The sequence below is a fragment of the Vombatus ursinus genome, unplaced genomic scaffold (assembly GCF_900497805.2).
Source record: "Vombatus ursinus unplaced genomic scaffold, bare-nosed wombat genome assembly UNPS02014821.1, whole genome shotgun sequence".
NCBI classification, from domain to species: Eukaryota; Metazoa; Chordata; class Mammalia; order Diprotodontia; family Vombatidae; genus Vombatus; species Vombatus ursinus.
The window spans coordinates 12,080,372-12,103,116 of record NW_020954599.1 but is presented as its reverse complement, the minus strand read 5'-3'; the positions used below and the strand labels follow the sequence as shown (position 1 = coordinate 12,103,116).

At 36.7% G+C, this 22,745-nt stretch overlaps 1 protein-coding gene across 2 annotated transcripts in view; it reads left to right on the top strand.

Moving 5' to 3' along the window:
- Positions 1–22,745, top strand: part of TBCK (TBC1 domain containing kinase) — a 256,604-nt gene that overhangs the window by 42,094 nt on the left and 191,765 nt on the right. For both annotated transcript variants that reach the window (XM_027837556.1, XM_027837554.1), the window contains exon 4: positions 22,146–22,260. In XM_027837556.1, the coding sequence (XP_027693357.1) occupies positions 22,146–22,260 (115 nt within the window). The remainder of the gene's footprint in view (positions 1–22,145; positions 22,261–22,745) is intronic.

The following is a 22,745-nucleotide window of genomic DNA, read 5'->3' as shown; positions in this document are numbered from 1 at the left end:
GGTTGATAGCATCAGTAAGGACATCACAGTACCTAACTTTGTGCCTCCAGACAGATCTGAAGCATAGAAAGATTAAATGCCAGTCCATTGAGTTGAGTCAGTAACTAAATTGGGATTAAATATCCTAAAAATTAACCCATACTCATCCATGTGGCTTGTTTATTAAGGAGGAAAGGAAAAGGACCTATGTCTGGTATTTGAAAAATAAGTTTTGTTGATCTTTTATTTTTATACCACAGTCATTTCCAGCTATGTCCAACACCACTCAATAAACCCACTTCTTGTAACAAAAAAACTAGTAAGCAAAACTGACTTACTTAGCAATGAATCCTGACAATATATGTAACATAATGGACCTACCACCCCCCCCCCCATCTCTCTCCCAAATGGCGGGAGATAAGTTTCTTCAACTGTTCTTTGCAACAAATACTGATCATTACAGTCAGCCAGCCCAGTTTGTATTTGCTTTAGGGTACTTTTCATTGTACCTTACTCTAATCATTATTTACATTGTTCTGATTCTGCTCCCTTCACTGTGGGTTAGTTCACGCAATGTCTTCCCAGGCTTCCCTGAATTCTTCTTGTTCATCTTTTCTCAAGGCACAATAATATGAGTCACATTCACGTATTCTAGAGTATTTGCTCATTTTCCAATCAGAGTGCACCCACATTGTTTCCAACTTTTTTTCTGCTACAAAAAATATTGCTATGAATGTTTTGGTACATTAATGACTTTTCTGTCTTTGCTGGTGATCTCTTAACTTACGTTATCAGCAACTAGCAGACCAACTAAGAGTTGATGAGGCTGGGTCTAGGGGGATGGCAAATCATGGTTGAAAGACATAGTTTATAGGGGCAGCTAAGTAGCACAGTGGATTGAGCACCGGCCCTGGAGTCAGGAGGACCTGAGTTCAAATCCGGTCTCAGACCAAACACTTGACACTTACTAGCTGTGTGACCCTGGGCAAGTCACTTAACCCCAATTGCCTAAAAAACAAACAAACAAACAAACAAACAAACAAACAAGACATAGTATATGAGCAAAGTAGCCCCTGGCCCTTCTTAGTCATAAAATTGCAGTCACATTGATGCCTAAATTTCTGTGACCCTAAGAACTGTCATTTCTAACCATGTTTTACAGAGCACACCTTTTGTAGTCTGTTGAATTTCAGTTATTACAAGAATCTATTGATTAGGTGAATGGTGTAGGTGAAAAATTGACCAATTTTAGCTTTAATTATTTGCACTGTACTCACCTAGTATCAGTCATATTAATGAAGGCAGCATGGTTCAGTGGAAGAAGTTCTAGATTTGGAGTAAGAAGACTTAAGTTCAAATCTTGACTCTGCTAGCTGGTACCTGTGTGACCCTGGACAAATACCTTTACTTCCCTAGTCCATAAGTCCTCATAAATGAAAAGATTGGACTGAAAGACCCTTTTAGCTTTACATCTATGATCCGTGAGCTAATGAAGGAAACTATGTGTGTGTGTATATATATATATGTGTGTATATATATATATGTGTGTATATATATATATATGTCTATATATGTGTGTATGTGTGTATATATATATATACTTTTTTTTTTTACTTTTTTAATGTATGTTCATTCAATATAAAATAACTCAGAGGCAGGTTGGAGAAGAAATTTGGCGCTGCATGGTCTATCATGGATATGTCTAATAGGTGATATTTTAATCCTATTTGGATTTGAATCATCCTCTTGGTTTCTAGATGCCACTACTTGTAGTGGTGATAAAAGAGAAAGTGTATATGTTTTTTGGTAGATAATCTAAGAGGAAAAGATGCAGCAGTCACTGACTGTCAGCACCCTGGACAGGGGCATTGGGTTGTATGAAACTTGTGCGTGGTGTCAGGATCATTCCAAAGGATAGCACTGAGTCCTTCTCATCTGAACTACAATGCTTCATTCACCACTGTGGGTGCAAGGATGGAAGTGGGTGTGGTGATATGTGGTTTGGAGAATTTAAGGAGAAAGAAGAGTGGGCCTTCCACAATGAGTAGTTAGAGACTGACTACTACTGCAGGCCTTTTTATTTTTGCTTTTTTAATAGTAATTTCAGTTGCCTTCAGGAGGCAACCCAGGCTCAGGATGACTCGAAGTCTGTCTTCTTCAAGAAGTTTTTCCTCATAGTCCTAACAGTACCTGTGCCCTGCCAAACCCCAGTACTATTTATTTTTTAAATATCCTGTATTTACTTATCAATGAATATATTTGATACTGTCCTTCTACCCTCTTTCCCCTACCCCTCGATAAGAAACTCTCTCACTTTTGTGTTTGTAAATTCTATTGACTGATTGATTAGTGAATGTTTTCAGGATTGCCAAGAAATATCCCTACTCTAGATGTGTCACTTTGAGTCCCTTGTAGTTCAGCAACCCCTAGGAAGGTGACCAGGAACACTCTGTATGTTATGCTATTTAACCTTCTCAGGTGAATGTTCAGGTAAGTGTTGGACTTGGAGTCAGGAAGACTTGAGTTCAAATCTGGCCTCAGAAACTTACTAGCTGTGTGACCTTTGGCAAGTCTCTTAACCTCTGTTTGCCTCAGTTTCTTTACCTGTTAAATGGGGATGATAATAGCACCCACCTTAGAGGGTTGTAAGGATCACATGTGGTAATGTGCAAAGCATTTTGCAAACATTAAAGTGCTATATAAATGCTAGTTAGTGGTGGTGATGGTAGGGGTAGCAGTAGAAGTAGAAAGCACAGATACTCAAAGTCTAAATCAATGACTTTTAGCAGTTACCAGCATTTCTGAGCAATCATTAGCAATTCTGGGAAGAGGCAGTGTGGATAGAAATATTTAGGAAGGATTAAAGGATTGATTAGTAAGGTATTTTGTTTCTGCAAACTCTATAACTTTCTAGTTTGTACATAGGCCAGATAAATAGAAGAGAGAAGGCACAGATAAGCTGTTTGGAAACAAGAGTACCGAATTGATTCAACAATAATAATTATAGCTAACATTTATGTAATGCTTACCAAATGCCAGGCACTGGGCTAAGCACTTTACAATTATTATCTCCTTTGATCTTCACAAAAATCCTGAGAGGTAGGTACTGCTATTATCTTCATTTTAGAGATGAGGAATCTGAGGCAAACAGGTTGAGTGACTTGCCTAGGATCACGCAGCTAGTAAGTTTCTGAAGCCAGATTTGAATTCTTCCTGACTCCAGGCTTCAAATTCTATCCATTGTACCACCTAGCAATTAGCAATACGGAAGTGTTATTAGTCTCTCTAGCTGGAGTTTTCAGGACCGTTGTGGCACTTGTTTCTCCTAGACACTTAATAAATGCTTATTGACTAACTGACCAACTATTGTTGGGTGGGTAGATAAAGGACAGTCAGAGGCTTCCTGCTAAAACTGTAAGAAACAGGGTGGACTTGGAATGAGGTGAAAATCTCTGATCCAGAGGGAAAGGCCTGTTAAGAAGTACAACTTACATATGGGGCAGAAAATTAAGCTCCCCTGCCATGCTTATCCTAAGGGTTAAGTTAACTTGCCATTCCTCCCTACACACACACACACACACACACACACACACACACGCTGCCCACTTCTGTTGACTGTGTACATTTTGAGGTGCATGGGATGATAAAAAGTGGGCCCTTTAAACTTCTAAAAATTAAAGCCAAGGATGAGTGGAATGTTGCCCGCCCCACAGTTTTCACATGAGTATCTTGATCTACCCTTTGGCCTTCCTAATGCATCTGTAAACTTCCAGCATTTCATTACTGAAGAATAAATGGTTCTTTTCTGCCAACATGTCCTGGCTAACTTAGATGACATTCAAATTTTTTTCCTCATTTGAATGAGAACATTTTTCATAGGTTTATAAAGTACTACTGTGTCATGGTTTATATTGTAATCCTAAAAGAAACATGTGTTCCCTTAAAGCCAGGTCAGTTTCCAGGATTATAGGGGCCCAATATATACATGAACCCAAAAGGCCTGGGTTCTGCCATCACTTTAGGGTCCTCCCTTGTTTCCTTAAGGTTAGTGAACTTCCTGGCAGTTTCTCCCAGAGCCCTCAACCCTCAGTAAAAGATTATCCCCTATCTGGGGGCTCTGTAGCTGTTTTAGTTGCCTTTTCTACCCACCTCACCCCACCTCCCAGCTGATCATGCTTTCCGCCTTCAGATTACCTTCATTTACTTGTATACCTATTGTATGTATCCAGTATTATATCTATCTATCCATCTATCTATATCATCTATATCTATCTATTTATCTATCTATCTATCTATCTAGTCTTCCCCATTAGAATGTAAGCTCCCTGAAAACAGGGACTATTCTTTGTTTTCTATTTATCCCCAGTAATTAGAACAGTGCCTGGAATGTAGTTCATGCTTAGTATGTACTTGTTGACTAACTGACTCTAGAAGGTAAACCAGAACTGCATGAGCCTCTGGCATTCAGGAAAGGTATGGTGACATTGCTGAAATTTCTAGGAGACTTCCCTGATATGACAATGCCCCTTTTCCTTTCCCCCAGGGCACTGACACCTGGGAAAAAGGACAAGAAAGACATCCGTGTGTTTGTGTTTTCCCACCCTCAGAGCATCTTGTATGTTGTGGATATAAGGTTGCCTCCCTATTCTCCATTACTCTACTCTTCAGTATTTCAGTATTGGGTGAGGCTGTTATGGTAATGCTTTCTTGAGAATGCCAGAGGTGCATCTCTGACAGAGTATCTTTTTGAACCCCCATCCTCCTTTGTCTTCAATTTCAGGGGTGGTTTTAAAATGGCAGATGGAACCCTGATATGCTTTATTCCCCACACTGGAGTCCTTTCCTTCCTGTTCATACCAATTGTCATTTACTTAGTAGTAAAAATCAACCCTGTGATGATGACATTCCATTTGTATATGCAGAATTGAAAAGCCTGCATCATGATAGATATATGTGTATGTAATTTATGTGATATATAGATATATATGTGTATTGTGTGTAAAATTTACAGAACTGTGTTTTTAAATTAAATAAAAACAGTATGCATGGACGTTTATCTGATTGAACTAACCAACAATTAAATGCCTTCTTTTTATAGAGTACTGTGCTAGGCCCTGGTGGATAGGGAAAAGCACAGTATTTCTCACTTTAGAAATGAGCGAACTGAGGTACAGTGAATTGGAACACTTATCCAAGCATAGCAAATCAGTGACAGATCCTGCTGGCTTCCTATCTAAACCTCAAACCACTAGACTATGCTTTCCATATGTATTTTGATCTTATCAAATTAATTTTATGCTGAGAAAGGAAAGTTATCTAGTATTCAAGTTGGAAAGCTAATTTCCCAACTTTTTGCAATCCTTTGAGAATTAGCTACATTCCACATTTAAAGCTTTGAACCTTGGTTATTTTGGAGTGAGATCTCAGTAGTAAATTTTCTTAGTCTCACGACTCTGAAGACAGATGGATTGATTTTCCTTAGGCTAAATGTGTCTAGGTAATAAAAAAAAAATTGTCTTTGAGTAACTGTTAATCCCACAATACACACTCCAAAATAGAAACAATTAAACTTTTTTTTTTGTTTTGCCTTACATGAATACATTTAGATAGATATATAGTTTTTTGGATTAAATGCTTTGCACAACAATGAAATTTGAAAGGTCAGGAATGAATTAAAACAGTATACTGTTTAGTAACTTATGTGTTCAAAGATCAGTAACAGAAACAATATTCTTAAAATAATCATCTTAGTCTTTCAGCAAAATGGACTCCATTGAACATTCTGAATTTAAAAACTTTAAAATGCTTTTATTATCTTTTTTTGATTTTTAACACCAGAAAGGCTTGGAGCAAAATTATGACAAAATGATTTATTAAAATTTTTAAAGGAAATAACAGAAGCATAATTATACTTCATGTTACCTTGACCAGTTAGAAAAGATCATGATTTTAATATTTCTCTAAAGTAAGAGGCAACCTGGCAGAGCAGAATAGAGGACTGATATTGAAGCCAGTATGGCCTGGATTCAAGTCATGCCTCTGATATATACTGGTTATGTGATTGTGGGCAATCTCCCAGTGCTCTAGTTTTAAGACTAAGTTTGAGAGAAAGTGCCATTCTACATTGCTAAAAGAAATTTCTTCACCTAGTTGTTCCTTCTTCTTATGAAATCACAGGTCCATTCTCTGACACTTTTAAAAGTTAGTAGACTAGAGGTACATCTGTCTAGGAGTCCCACAGACGTCAATCCTTCACTGAAAATACCCTGCCTCAGACTCCTGGAATTAAATCTGGGAATCATTAGAAATCTTGTAACATTTGATCACTGTTATATTGAGGTGTTAGGTAAGGAGAAATCTGATCTCAATGATGACCAGAAGCAACACCATTTTAAAATTATTATTATTAGAGCACTACTAAGCAGCAGATAACTTCATACACTTCCCAGCCATCATATTTTCCAAAATCAAACAGTAGCTAAGTAGTTCTCATCTATGTTTCCTCTGCTTAAAAATTTCACCTCAGGCAGATACCAAGTATGGAAAATTTTAGACCAAAGGGAACATTTTTGAGTGAGTGATCAGGTTTTATAAGGTGAAAGAACATCTTGAACTTGTATAACATGGAAGTGTACTTCCTCCCTGGATTGCTAACTTTATGGATGTTTTGGCTTGTAGACTGGAACTAAGAAATGTCATAGACCTGTTTGAGGAAGGAGTTTGTGTGGCTTCAGTTACCACGTATGCAAGGAATTTAGGACTCTAAATATATATTTCCATTCTTGAACTCTCATCTGTCTCCTTCTGAATCTCTTTCTTCTAGTTTGAAGACATCTCTTGGATTTCTTGCCAATACTTTAGATATTTGATTGCTGTGTTCCTAACTGAATAAGTCTACTTCATGACTCTGCCACCAGCTCTCTCCTGGCTCAGGCACTGTCATTTCTGTAAACACAAGCAAATTTTTTTAAAAGTACATTTGCAGCCAATTAGTCACTTTTAGTTTGTGCTTAAGTTGAATGAGATGACCAAATTTGTAAGCACACCTTAGCATTCAGTGAGTAGTTAGTGCCAGTGTATGGAAGGATATCTGCTATTGACTTAGCCATTGTCTGTGATGTAAGATGTATTAGTATTGCAAGCATTGAATTCATAAAGGGTACAAGAAGTTGTGAAAGAGACAGTAGATATATGATCCTTACCCTTGAAAACTTTATAATATAATTGAGGGAGAAAGAGAAGCCATATGTGGAAAGAACTTTAAAAACATGCACAGTGGAAACGTTTGTCAAATTCCTATATGATGAGTACCATTTCCACAAAAAGTTCTGGCAATTAATGTGTATTTATTGATACTTTTTCTTTGTTCATCTTGCTCTAGACACTTTTGAGTATTCAAGTGAAGGATTGTAATGATATATCACATTTGTATAATTGCCTATTTTCAAAATCACATTCCTGTTCATTATCTCTTAGGGACAAAGAATCACACAGTTTTTAGACTGTTACCTTTAACTTCATTGTTGGTAATGTAAATGTGAGATCTTTTACGAGGTTTTTTTATCCCAAGTACTGTAAACTTGGTTGTTATTTGTTGGTTTGGTTTTGTGTGTGTGTGTGTGTATTTTGATGGGTATATGATGGGTGAAATTAGTTTCCTTTGTACTCCTACATATTTTAATATATTCATTTTAAAACATTATTCTGAGAAGCAGTCTGTAGGCTTAACTATACTGCCAAAGAAATTCATGATTCAAAAGTTAAATATTGATGTTCCAGCTCACACTGGCTTAGGGGAGCTGATGGCTAAATTTTCATTGTGAGCATTTACACCTTGAAAAATAGAGAAATGCTACAAATCAGGGCTTTGTTGCTTTGTTGATTGTCAACTTTAGAAAGTGATAAAGAAAATGTTAATAATGCAACGAAAAAAATGTGGTGTGAGGACTTTTTTTCCCCCTGGAGAGCCTTGTTGTTACCAGCACATCCTTGATTAAGAACTCCTGCCCTAGGGACAGCTAGGTGGCGCAGTGTATAAAGCACTGGCCCTGAAGTCAGGGGGACCTGAGTTCAAATCCAACCTCAGACCAAACACTTGACACTTACTAGCTGTGTGACCCTGGGCAAGTCACTTCACCTCAATTGCCTAAAAAAAAAAAAATAAAAAGAACTCCTGCCCTAGAGGAATTGAATTATATTAATCATATAACTCTTGTAATAAGTAAAACTAGAAGCATGCTCCATCAAATGGAAGAGTGGCTTACAAGTTCTCCTTAGAGAGGGAAAGAAAGGATTTAGCTAAGTTGGATTTGTCGTATACACGAAGGCAACAAGAAACATCCTTTCATGAGACATATGGTCTTCTTGTCGTGCAGTGTCGATTAGATTTGCAAAAATACCAGCATGAAAATAAATGCAGCTTATGTATTAACATGTTGCAGAGGATGAAGAGGTAATGAATGTCTGTGAAGAACCGTGTAAGACCCTCCAATGCAAATCAATTTATACTTGAATATTCAGTGACTTCAATGCCAAGGTGGTTGTTTATGTGTGAGAATGTCAAGAAATATATTAGAAAATATAGATGAGGAATAAGGAATGATTGTTTTAGATTATGCAGGAGCTTCATAGATACTTTCAAGAAGAGAAAAATCAAGAGACATGGTGAGCTCTGAATAACATCACAAAAATGAAACAGACTACATTTTAATAGACAGGAAATGACTCATTGATGTGAAAATTACTCTCGAATCTGCTGTGAAAAAGAATCAAAATGAGAAAATATGTGGTATACAATTAAAATAACTCCATCCTGACACATTTAAATATGTTATTAATGATGAAAAATTGGGAATGGTCAGAAGAAAAATCACAGAGCCTTCAATAATTTTATACAGAAATTTAACCAGTTGCCATAAGAAGGAGGCCAAAAGAACCTAAAAACTGCCCTAATCATCAAACACTTAATTCACATGCCCATACGAAAGATAAAGCGGTCATGGTCAACACTAATTTAGAATAGAAACTCATATGTAAAAATCTTATGGAGAAAGTTGGTGGATAATTATGAAAAGTATTGTCTCACAAATCAGTGAGAAATATTGGAGGGCAAAAATAGTTTAGAGAAAGCTTGATGAAAGTCCCAATTAAGCTAAGTTATCCAGAGAGCATTTAAGGCTAAAGATAGGAGACCAACTACCATGAGAAAAATGGAAAAGGTCTTCAGACATTTTTATAACAATTTGTTTTTCACCATCACGGACAGAGGTACCACCTTTGGATTCTAATATCATCATCCAGGAGTGTGCTAATAGAAGAGGTAGACATGGGTACTGAGGAGAACAAAGGCACGAAAAGCAGCATGATTAGACAATTGTACATAGAGGAAATGTGTTGGAGGCAGTGCACATTGTGAGAACATTGTAGGTTTGACTCATAAGTACCTGAAGGAGAAGACATGAAGGAGAAGGCCTGAGCCAGGAGAGAACTGTGGAACAGTTTTTGGATGGACCTTGTTGATATTGAGGGAAGAAAAATCAAGAGAATGTCAACAACTGCTGCTGTGCCTACCTTTCCAACTGTATAAATGTTTGATGAGAATAATCTACACAAATATTAAAGGCTTCTTCAATGAGGATGTTAGGGATCAGACAGAGTCTCACAAATCTTATCCTTTTATAGTGCACTACATCTTTACCATCACAAAATTGACTTGAAGTAGAAAATATAAAATTCCACTGGGTTTTATACTTGTTGATTATTTCCTTTTAAAAAGCATTTGATTCAGTAAAACAAAGTGAATCAATTGCTAACTTTAAGCCTTTTTTTCCAAGTAAATGTCTTCCATTCATACATCAGAATTATTCCAGATTACTTGGAAGCTATAACAACAGAGATAAACTTATTAAATGACTCTCTGATCTTTAATTATACCAGGTAAGGCATAAAACATAAAAGATAAAACCCCAGAAGGTGTTCTTCATTCTCAAGGAGGAAATTCAGCATAGAGTCCAAGTTGAAGAGAAATTCTTCATGGATGGTAAATTTTATCAGCTGCCCCCAGTGGCAGGTGACAAATTTCATCCTATCTGTACCATCACAGAACTGTTCTTAAAGGCTGCTTGCTAGAATTTGTCATGATACGTATTTCGAGAGATATCTCACCTGAGGCCTAGCTAATCATGTAGAAAAATGTGTTAACATTTTAGTTTCCTAATTCATGTTAACTTTTAATGGGACTGTTTGGGAGTAGTTTTGAAATGACACCAGAGTTCATTCATTGCAAAATGAAGTGTGATTAAAATGAAAGAACTGAAATATTCTATTGAATTTCATCTGAGTAAGGATTGACCCAAATATCGTAGGTAACATTATAGCTGTGTAACGTGATAGAGTGGGCAATGCAGTAGACTTGTAACCTGGTGACCCAGGTTAGTCTCCGCTCCAACACTTACTAGCTGTGGTACTTAATTTATCACCTAATCTCTATATAGCTGGAGAAAACATCTTTCTATATGTATAAAGGTATATATAAAGTGTTTTCTCCCTCTCTTTCTCCATATATTTACATACACACACACACATACATATATATACATAAACACATACATGTATGTATGTATTGTGTCTGATTCTTCATGACTCTGTGAACCATACTATCCATGAGGTTTTCATGGCAAAGATACTAGAGCAGTTTTCTATTTCCTTCTCCAGTGGATTAAGGCAAACAAAGGTTAAGTGACTTGCCCAGGGTCACAGAGCTAGTAAGTGTCTGAGGCAGATATGAACTCCAATCTTCCTGACTCCAGGCCCAGTGCTCTATCTTCTGAGCCACCTAGCTGCCTCTCTGTGAAACTGGCCACTCTTGGCCCCGTTCCCAAAACTGAGTGTTCTTTTTGCACGGTTATTTCTTTAGTGGCAAAGAATCCCACTTAGCTGCACATACAATCTTTGCCCAAACTATTTGGTGACTGTTTCTAAGATACTGACTGGGATTAGGTTAATTCTGTGGTTATGGAACAGTTTTTCTCTGTGTGAAGCTAGCTAGTTCATACAGGTATTAAACCCACAACCTTGGCCTCATTAGCAGCATGCTCTAACCAGCTAAACTAACCAGCTACAGATGAGTTAGGGATAGGCAAATAGGAAACATACGGTGTAAATTTCCTTTGAAATACATCTGGAAAAGGCTTGACAAAGTATATTTGGGATTGTACTAACCGAAAATATTTGAAAAAGTCATTAAGATGTATTCAGATCCCAAATGCAAATGGGTTGAGTCATGCCTAGAAACCATGCACAGTTATGATCTCTCATCTTTCTTTGGAGGTTTTGTTTTTTTTTTTTTAAGAGTATTCTTATTTTCCCAAGGGCTTTGTTTTTTTCTTTTGTTCTCTTTCATTCTCACCAATGTAATGTTCTAAGCTTTGATGTTTCCGTGATTTGTGGAACAGGAGATAGAGGCAGGTACTGGCTGACTCCATCCTGTGGAGATACCTAGATGCAGAGGAAATCCATTTTCTGTGCAAAAAGGAAACTTGGTAGACCATAGCAGGTTGAGATTTCACTATAACCAATGAGTGGTGAGGGTCTTTATGTCTGTTTTTTACCTTTTTCCTGTTCTTCCTACTTCTAGTTTCTGTCATTCCTGTTGGGGTACATATCGCTGCACTGCCTTGTTTATGTTTCTATAACATATGTGATATTTTTACTTTGTTTTATCAGAGTGTGATTTTATTAGCCACATTAGACATAAAAAAGTTGACTGCCATACTGAGTGGGAGCGAAATTAGATTTCTTCTGTTTGTCCCCACAGGGCAGACCTAGAAGGAGTGGGGTCTTTGAAATCTAAAAGAAGCTCATTCATTCATATAAAACTTCTTAATGATTAGAGCCATCCAAAAGTGGAATGGGTTCTTTCTCATAGGAGGCCTTCCAGCAAAGGCTTCATGACCCCTTGTCGGGGAGGTAATAGTGAGGATTACTTTTCAGGTATGGCTTTGACTAAAGGTCTGCTTAATAAATTCTTTCCAACTCCAAATGTTGTGCTCCTAGATCTAACCTAATTCTTAACAATTACAAAGAACAAGGCTTTATTGTTTGTTTTTTAAGTTTAAAAATTACTTCATCCATCCTACATAAAGCAAATAGCATATATATTTCTTCCACTTTTTATGTCTTATTGATTTTTTTAACTTCACCGTCACTTCCTAGAAACTCTAGAACCCTTCCTTGAAACAAATAAAAACAGATAAAACCAAACATGCTGACAACATCAGTCTTGTCCAGGAGGTTGTATGTAAGTGTTTAACAACCAGTTCTCTGATGGAAAATGTACATATGGCACACTTTTAACTTTACTCTGTATTATTATCATTTTCTTTATCACTTCCTTAAAACAAGAAAATCAGGGGCAGCTAGGTGGCGCAGTGGATAGAGCACCGGCCCTGAAGTCAGGAGGACCTGAGTTCAAATGCGGCCTCAGACCAAACACTTGACATGTACTAGCTGTGTGACCTTGGGCAAGTCACTTAACCCCGATTGCCTCACTAAAAAAAAAAATGTGAATAAAACAAGAAAATCAACAAAAAATAAGTCAAGCTGTGCTTTGTAGAGTTTGACTGTTTCTGAGATATAAATATGCTCACACTGAAATTTTAGCAATCAACTTTCCTGAGCCAATATAAACTGGCTCTAATCACACCATTGACTACGTCTGATATCTCATGTAGCTTTCTGCACTCAATCCATCACCTCTCTACCAAAAGGAAGGAAGCACGTTTCCTCATTAGTCATCTGGAATCAAGATTGGACATTACATTAATCTGAATTCTAATGTCTTTTAGTGTTGTTTTTTCTTTACATTTCTGTGGTTACTGTGCATACTTTTTTATTCATTCTGCATCACTTCATAAAAGTATTCCTGTTTTTATATTTCTTGCTTCTTACGGAGCAGTAACATCCAGTTATATTCATATAGACCACAGTCTGTTCCACTATTCTCCAATCAATGCTCATGAATTTTATTTCCATTTTTTTTTTTTGCTATCATGAAGAGTTCTGCTATGAATATTTTGTTTTAATTGAGACCTTTCCTTCTGTTTTTCATCTCCTTGAGGTATATCCAGTAGGCATATTGCTGGGCCAGGAGTATGAACAACTTTCTCATTTTTTTCATGATCCTGTTTTTTCTTTTCTATATGTTGGATCTTTATTTCTCACCCAGGCTGAAAGTGCAGTGTCCACTTGGGGACCTAATTCCACTATTCATGGTAGCTCTTATTTGATGTTTCCAAACTGGGTTGATTTTCCCCTCCTTACACAGCCTGATACTCCTCAAATGTTTCCCATATACGCCCACCAGGGATCACTATATTTATGCTCGATCACTATGACCCATTACAGCTCAGAATTTCTGAGCTGAAACTATCCACCAACCTCAGTTTCACCCGTAGCAAGGATTACAGCCTTGGACCACCAACCCTGATAATTCTATTTTTTTTTTCCAGAATAGTTGGACTAAATCTATGTTAGTATTCCTGTCTTCCAACACTGCCTTCATCCAGTATTGACTATTTATATGATCTTTTATCATCTTTCCCAGTTTGAAGGGTAGTGCAGTAAATTTGCCCTCTCCCCTTTCTCTTCTGAAATATTTAAAGTCACTAGTTTGAGGGAAAATACAGACTTTAAAAAAATAAAAGGGCATAAGATCTAAAGATTTAGCTACATTAAACCCTGCTTCAGTGAATGGAATTGGTCATTAAATATATTTTAGGTAAACAGGCACTAGTAATAGTTGTCACTGAGAAAAAAATATGTAATGTGTTTTAACTTCATATATTGAATTGTTTTTGGTGTTTGTATGTATGCCAATACATTGGAATCATTTGTAATTCATATGTATCCATTTTTAAAATAAATGATTCATATACTTTTTGTCTGCAATTACTTCTATTTTGACCTTAAGCTGATTAGCGAAACCTCACAGTCTCATGTTTTGGTTTTTCCAGACTACTTTACTAAGAAAAAAATCTGAAGTTCACTTTAAAAGCCTTGTAATGTTATTCTCACAATATTCACCCTTACTAAATTGGTGTGCTGCTGAGGTCCTCTAGTGTCACAGTGGAATATTACTTTTAGTTTTGAAGATCACATGAAGTATGTTCATTTTTAGAGTGTTTGTATGTGAATTCATGATGATTTACTTTGAAGTTGATTCTTTTAATTATGAAAATAGAAACTTTGGAATTTTGCATGTTTATATGGGTTTTTTGTTTTATTCTTTTTTGTTTGTAAACAATGTACAATTTAAAGAAAATTTTTATTTTTCAAAGAAAGTATTTGATTTGTATAGTTTTCAACAAACATGTATTAGGTATGGTTTATACATATTTGTCGACGTAACCTTGTTTCCCCCCTGCTCCAATACCTACCAAACTTGTCGACGTAACCTTGTTTCCCCCCTGCTCCAATACCTACCAAACTATCTCTGCCATAACTGGTAGCTTGAAAATTCCATATTAAGTTTTGTTTTCAGGTCTGGTATTTTGCCATTTATACAGTTGATTTATCCTTTGAGGATGTTTATGAAAACAGATTTAGTTCTGTTTATGCCGTCATTTGTTTCACATCCACTCTCTCTAGTTTAATCTGATGTAGGAGGCTGTGCAATATAGAAGAAGCCATTTTGTGGATAAACATGGTTTCCAAGGCTTTTTTTTTATACCTGTATACTTCATAAATACAATTTCACAGGGTTCCTTTTTTTAAAAGTTCAGTTGGGAGGAAAAAAAAGAACAATGACAACCAGGTGAGGAAAAGAACAGGTAAGGAAAATGAGGCAGAGAACTTAAAATTAATATCCCACAGCTAATTAGTAACAGGTCCAAAAAGTACTAGAGTGTGGTTTATTATTTTCTGCTCTAACAAAAATATCTTTATTACAAAAAGATTACCAGGCCCCAATCAACATTCCAGAATGACACAAGCATTTAGAAAATCCTAAGTAGTTTTTAAAATTATTATATGTGATTTAACCTAAAGCTAGATTTTGCCTGTCTCCCTTTTCCTTCCTGTTGTTGAGTTTTTGATCATCTCATTGATGGATCACTAGAAAAGGGACAGGGATAGGAAAAATTAATAACATTTAATAGTTAATTTTGTGATCTGTTAATATTCCAACAGTTTCTTCAAACTATGGCTAATGGGACATTTGAGAATTTTTCAGTAGATTTCATTTATTTCTGTTCTTTATCATTGCAGATAATTGAGTTGCTTATAGAAAATAAAATGAATTAAATGAAATGAGGACTTAATGAAAAACTGAATTGGCTATCTGCCCGTGAAAGATAAATTCACTTATTCTTTTCAAGTCATGATGTTTTATTCATAAGAATAGCATTGCAATGCTATCAAAACAACTTTTAAGAAAAAAAGACAGCAACCAAACCAGTTTATATTTTATGTGAGGAATGATAATGACTTTTTAATTTTATAGTGATATAAATATTGAGTTCCTGAAAACTTGTTTTTAGTCATTCACTAAGGTGATTCTCATTAAGATACCTTGAAATTGGAGAAAAAAAAACATTGACTCTGAAGTCAAAAGTCTTGAGTTTAAGTCCTGGTTCTGTGATTCACCAGCGTTGTGTCCTGGGGCAGTTAATTTCTGGGCTCTAGCTTCTGTTTAGTCCACTGGCATTTATAAAGTGTTTGCTGTGTGCGTGGCTCTGAGCTAAGCCCTGGGTTCCTGTCCTTGAGAATCTCATGTTTATTCTAATGGAGGAGACAACATGCAAGTAATTCTGTATATGCAAGAATATATACAATGTAAATCCACGATAATCTCAGAGGGCAGACATCAGCTGCAGTGGAGGGGACCAGGAAACGCCTCTTGCAGGAGGTGTAATTTAGTTGAGTCTTGAAGAAAGCCAGAAGGCAGAAGTAAGGTTGTTCGTTTGTTGTTTGTCCTTCGTTCTTGAAGAAGGCCATGACATCTGGGAGGTGATGCCATGACATGCAAGTGAATTGATTTAAGTGAGGGAGGGCTAGGCAAAGTCACCAGCCTCAGTTTTTCCTCCTGAGTCATTTGGGTCCAGTGGCCAGATATAGATCAAGACAACTGGAGATGGCCCTGGATGAAAGGAGAGACAACTAGTAAAAAGAACCAGAGTTAGGATCTTATCTATAAAATGGGGATGAGAATAGTTGTACAGCCTATCTCATCAGCATAAAATGATGTCACACCTATATAGCTAGAGATTAGGTAGTAGTGCTTTGTAAAAAAATAAATAAATAAATAAATAAATAAATAAATCTGTATTCAAATGCATGTTGTAACTGTTATTTTGATGGAAAATGTTGAATTCAACATTTACTCGAAATTCAAAATGAATTATGGTGGGCAAAAGAGTAGCTTTCCTCCTTTATATTAAGATTAGTTCAGTTCATGAACATTTACCATTTTTTTTGTTTAAAAAACTCTTGCAATGTTCCTTCAGATTTAACCATGTATCTTCAGGTTAAAATGGAATTGTGGGGCCTCTAAAGAAATTTGACAGAATATCATAAATCAGAGCATAAATGTAACAATGTCATAAATGTAATTACAACAAACCTTAGATGTGAATGTTAAACTTAGGAAGTTTAAAAATATATTTTGGTTAAAACTATTTTTTCTGCTTCTTAAATGGGATCTAGCCTGCATCTTGTGTACATAATTTCAGTTTCTTTATTGGAATTACAAGCAGGAGCAAGTTGTTGATGTCAGGTGTAAAGGAAGTTTGGTGGTGTAGTTGATAATGGAGCAATGAGCCTGGAGTCTTGAGTTCAACCATTACTAACTGTGTGACCTTAGGCAAGTCATTTAACCTCACCTCAGTTTCCTCATCTGTCAAATGGGGATAATAGCTACTTGACAGGGTTGCTGTGAGGATCCAATGAGATATTGTTTTGTATAGGGCTTAGCACAGTACCTAGCACATGGTAATTGCTATATAAATGCTATTATTATTATTACTATTGATATGGAAAAATTGACCGAATAAATGAACGAATAATCCTTTCTTTAGAATGACCCCTTCTTCCGTCTACACAAAAATTATTTCCCCAGTATAAATGATTATAGGAAGAAAATAATTTCATTTAAATAATTCACACCAAATACATGATTAATTTATCTTAATTAGATAATGTTTGTTAACAATTATAGCATCTTAGGGGCAGCTAGGTGGGCACAGTGGATAGAGTACTGGCCCTGGAGTTAGGACCTGAGTTCAAATGTGACCTCAGACACTTGACACTTACTAGCTGTGTGATCCTGGGCAAGTCATTTAGCCCTGATTGCCTTACAAAAAATAAAAATAAATAAAAACAGTAATAGCATTGTATGTTTATATGGTATACTTTGTGGTTGAGAGGCAGTGTAATATAATGAATAGAGTTGACCTTGAAGCTAGAAAGATCTGGGTTAAGTCTCACCTCTAACTCTTACTGGCTGACTGGGTGATGCTGAGCAAGTCATTTCTATGTGTTCCAAGTTGAAGATAAAGTACTAATCTGCGTTAAGTCTCCTTACCTGAGAGATGTCTGTGCTGGTGAAATCCCAGGTCAGATTGGGTCCCTGTTCTCACTTTATTTTTACAAAAACTTTCTCATTCATTATCTTATTTGGTCCTCCCAAACCTATGAGATAACTAAGGCCAATATCCCATTATACAGATGAGGAAACAGATTAATTGAATTGTCCAAGAGCATCACATCTAGTGAGTGGCATTGCCAGGCATTGCATGCAGGTTTTCTCATTGCAGTTCTAGTGTTCTTTTCAGTCAGTTGGTCAGTCCACAAGCATTTATTAAATGCCTTCTCTGTGCTGGCCCAGTGCTTACTGCAGCTTCAGTAATCCAAATGAATGTTCAGTTAGTAGAGGTCCAGACAATGTAAAATGGGGATAAGGATCAGAGAGGAATTCCCTCTACCAACATAATGAAAATAAATTCAGTTAAAAAGGGAAGGAAATAAACAGTTATATAGCACCCACTATGTGCCAGACATTGTGCTAATTGCTTTAGAGATATCTCATTTGGTCCACACTTCAACCATGCTGTTATTATCCCTATTTTACAGCTGATGAAACTGAGGCAGACAGTGATTAAGTGATTTGCCCAGGGTTATACAATGAGTAATTGCCCGAGGTCAGAATTCAACTCAGGTCTTCCTGACTACACCAGCCTCCAGGTTGGTGGTGGAGCAAGGGAGATGATAGCTTGGTAAAATCTATAAGATTTAGTAACTGATTTTATTTTGGAGAGGGTTAAGGGGAGGAAAGAATTGAGGACGACTCTGGGGAAATAAACCTAGAAAATTCAAAGAAATGAGGAAGGCCGCTGTCATAACTTTAGGGAGAAGGTTAAAGAATGTTTTGGACATGTTAATTTTGAAATGTTTATGGGACATCCAGGTGGAGATTTCAAGCAAGGGAAGCTCAAATTAAATCATATAGGCCATGTGTGAGAGAATGTTCGGGGCCTAGGGTTGGAGGGAGGTAACCTTGTAGGGAGATTTGAGCCTTCTCTGGAAGCTGTTTCTGCTTTTCATGTCTTCATCTGCAACTTCACTCCTGGCCCAAAAGTTCTCACAAGTTTCCAATTTTGTTTCCTTTTTTTCCTTCACATGGAAACAAGAGGAAGCTAAAGACATAGGAGTGGAAGATGACCACAGTAAATGGATTATTTGTAAATCAGCATTCATGTGCATTAATTTCATCAATACTAAGGACAATGTCTTCACATAGAGTAAAAGACAGCGATTTTAGTTGAGTGGTAGGGTTGGAAGTCAGATTTCAAAGGGTTGAGGGGGAAATGGGGCTTTTCAGTTAAAATGATGAGCAGATTAAAGGGAGCTTGCCTTCTCATATATACTTCAAAACACACAAGTGCCAAAGTGAAGAAAAACAGTTTTGAAAAACACACAAGAAAAGAAAAATTAAACGAAGTTTAAAAAAAATCAGTAAATTGGAATAACAGTACAATTAAAGAGTACTCTAAAGCAATTGAACCAGAAGAATTGTACCAGAAGCAAAGCAGATGGAAAAAGAAACCATTTAAGACATCTCTAAATAACATCTTCAAATGAATAAATTCAAAGAAATTGCAGAGGAATTGAATTAAAGAGAAAAATCATAAGATCAAATAAGAGCTTAAAATAATAAATAGTGTGAGAAAAGCTAAAATTAAGAAGTGCTCTCCCCTCCCACCCCAAATCAGGAGGAAAAAAATAAAGCAAGTGACTAATATGGAAAATATAATAATAATAGCAATTAGCACTTATGTAATACTTTAAGATTTACAAAGAACTTGACGTCTGTTAACTTAATTAACAAGATACTTACTAGTGAAGAAAACAAAATTTTAGGCAGCAAACCTCTACTGGGGGAAATATTGGCACAAACCAATCATTTAATTATTCAAAGAATTGGAAAACATGTAGAATCAAATGACCTGCCTGAAGAAAAAATGCTTTACAATAATTGCAAACAAAACAAAAAAGATTTTGAACATAGAAATTTAGGAAATGAACAAAACAAACTTCACAGACCTAACAAAAAAAAAAGTTGCAATGAATTAATAGAATCCATTGGGTCCTAAAAAGGAAAAACTCAAGGTTCAATTCTTCTAGAAATATTATAGGAGGCTTTCAAGTGGCTCATTGGATATAGTGGTAGGCCTGGAGTCAGAAAGACCTGAGTGCAAATATGGCTGCAGACACTTTCCAGCTACGTGACCCTGGGCAAATCACTTAATCTTTGTTTGCCTTAAGAAAGGAAGATGAAATGGCCAACTACTCCAGTATCTTTGCCAAGAAAAACCTGTGGACAGTTTGATCCCAGGGGGTCATGAAGGGTTGGACATAACTGATCAACTGAAAAATAGCACGATAATAGAAATATTATAATGAAATTCATATCTTATAGGAAAAATTACTTCAAGCCACCAAAAGAAACACAGAAATTGTTTACCAAGGAATGTTAATCAAGAAGACAGTGAACTTTTCAATAAGAAGAGACAGATAACTGGAATACAACATATGTAAAATTGGGAAGCTTGGGGCCATGGACTTAGACATGTGATTTGAGGGCAGAAACTGTTGCTTTTAATTTTTGGAAGTCTGATGCCCACCACAGTTTAGTGGTGTGCATTTCAAAAACATATATAATAAATGTTTGTCAAATTGAATTATCTTCAAATTAAATACCTATTACCATAGGGCATAAGGTTCCTTGTGTTTTTGAGCATGAGGACCACTTTTTAATGTAATAAAAAAAAATCCCACATGACCTTAGTTATAAGTTGATATTGATAGAGAAAATTTAATGAAGACAAAAAACCCCTGTGAATTTACTCACATGTTTAAATCGACTTTTTTTTAAAATCATGTCAATGTACTTTTGAAAAATAGCACTGTCTGTATTTGTGAACCATATTCAGTCCATTGGAGATATAGTTGTTTATTATATTGTGTCACATTGTGTATTCCATTGGTGCCAAGGATGAAAAAGATTATTAGTACATACATGGATTCCAAGATCAGGACCCTAAAGGTTGGGAACTGCTGCTCTGGCGGAAGATCTTTTTGTGCCTCATCCTTTGCATTAGAGCTAGAATTCCTACCCATAGCCTAAGTAAAAGTGAACTGTTCAGTCAATTCAATATTCCAAGAGGCTCGAGAACTTCATTTTCTTTTCTTTTGCTTTTTTATTTTCACATTAGTCATGTTGTAAGGAAGAATTAGAACCAATAGGAGGAACCACCAGAAAGAGGAAACAAAACAAAACAGAAGAAAAAAAAAGCAGATAGTATGCTTCGATCTGCATTCAAACTCCATAGTTCTTCCCATGGATGTGGATAGCATTTTCCATCATGAGGCCTTTGGGGTTGTCTTATATCCTTGCATTGGCATTTTCATTATTATGAACCATTTTTGTAGTAAGATTCTTTCTGAAAACGGTAGTAGTGGACAAGGAGTAGAAGCAGAGAAAATTCACCTAATGAATAATTGAAGCAGCTAGTAGGGGCTAACTTCTATAAAGCAGGTATCAAGTATAATCAGAATTTTTGTAAAGAGAAATCCAAGCCAACCAGGCTAACGTGTACCTTACCCTGAGAAATGCTGAAGTCTATAACTGAAGTTTTAGCCCCTTGAAAATTCAGCTACACTCAATGGTGAGTGAATCATGAGGATGTACAACAGTCAGGAAACAAGTATGTATGTATTTATTTATTTATTTTTTGTGGCTAGGCAGTGGGGTTAAGTGACTTGCCCTGGGTCACACAGCTAGTAAGTGTTATGTGTCTGAGACTGGATTTGAACTCAGGTCCTCCTGACTCCAGGACCAGTGTTCTATCCACTGCACCACCTAGCTGCCCCCAACAAGTATGTATTAATGTTTGCTATGTGCTAAACAGTGTGTTAAGCATTGGAGATACAAATACAAGCAACAACAAAGACAGTTCTGCCCTCAAGGAGCTTCCATTTTAATGAGGAGAGACAGCATATAAAGGGGGTTTGAAAAGAGGGTGGAAAAGGAGGTGCCCACACTAGGGTCTGATGGACAGGTCCAGAGAATCAGAAGTACAGACAAGAGTGAAATGAAACATGGCTAGCCTGAGCACATGCCCAAAATGGAAACCATGGAAGGAACTCGCTGATAGGAGAAAGAGACCAGCATGTGTGTGAGTTGGGTGAAGTTGGGGGAGGGTGTGGCGCAGAGGGAAGGGAAATGTTCCAGATGTTAAGAAGGTCCCAGGCGCTGAGGGACGTTCCAAGGTGAGAAGCAGCTGAGGCATGGCGATGTCCAAAGTCAAAAGCACAGCCAGGAGGGGAACACAGCAGGTCTGACTTTTGGCAGAATCAGTGGTCACATAACCAGGAATCCACAAAATACGTATTATGAGATATTGCTTGAAAGTATCTAATTTTGATGTGGGGAAAGTGCAACAGGTCTCCCCACAGGTTTTTGTGATTAAAAAAAAAAAAAAAAAAGACTTGTGCTGCAGAACAGCTTTAACAGAAAAGCATGGCCTTCCCAATAGTCCTTGCTTCATTCTTTAAAGCAAAGTCTCTGTCAGTCTGACTGATGGGGTGTGTTTTTATGTGTTCTTTTGTAGCCCTTTGAAAGTGTTATGCATTGCATTTGAGGTCCTCCAGGGGTTGCAGTATATGAACCAACATGGAATGGTGCATCGAGCTCTGTCCCCTCACAACATTCTGCTGGATCAAGAGGTAATGTTGCTGAGGGGACTGGGGGGGTACAGGCAGGCAGACGATGAATGCTAGAAACATCCCAGCAACAAGGGACATTGATAAAATAGTGTTGTAAAAGTTTACAAAAGCCTTTATATGTGTCATCTCTGAGCCTCACATCCACCTTGTCAGGCAAGCACTAAAGGCATAATCCTATTTTTATAAATAAAGAAAGAGGCTCAGAGAATTTAGGGGACTTGTCCACAATCACACAGCTGGTACGTGTAGCATGTTAAACAAGCTCTGTTCACTCCCAAGTCCAGCGCTCCCTCCATTACACACAGTGCTTCCACAGAAGAACGTTTGTTTTGTCTTAGAGGTTAGAGATTCCTAGAATCAGTATCCCTTAATGTTTGTTTGGCAGTAAGAAATTATTACAAGAATCTTTAGGTTGTGCCACCCCCAATTCCAATGGATATAAAAATAACATTTAGGTGATTCTTACATCATTTATAAATTGCATA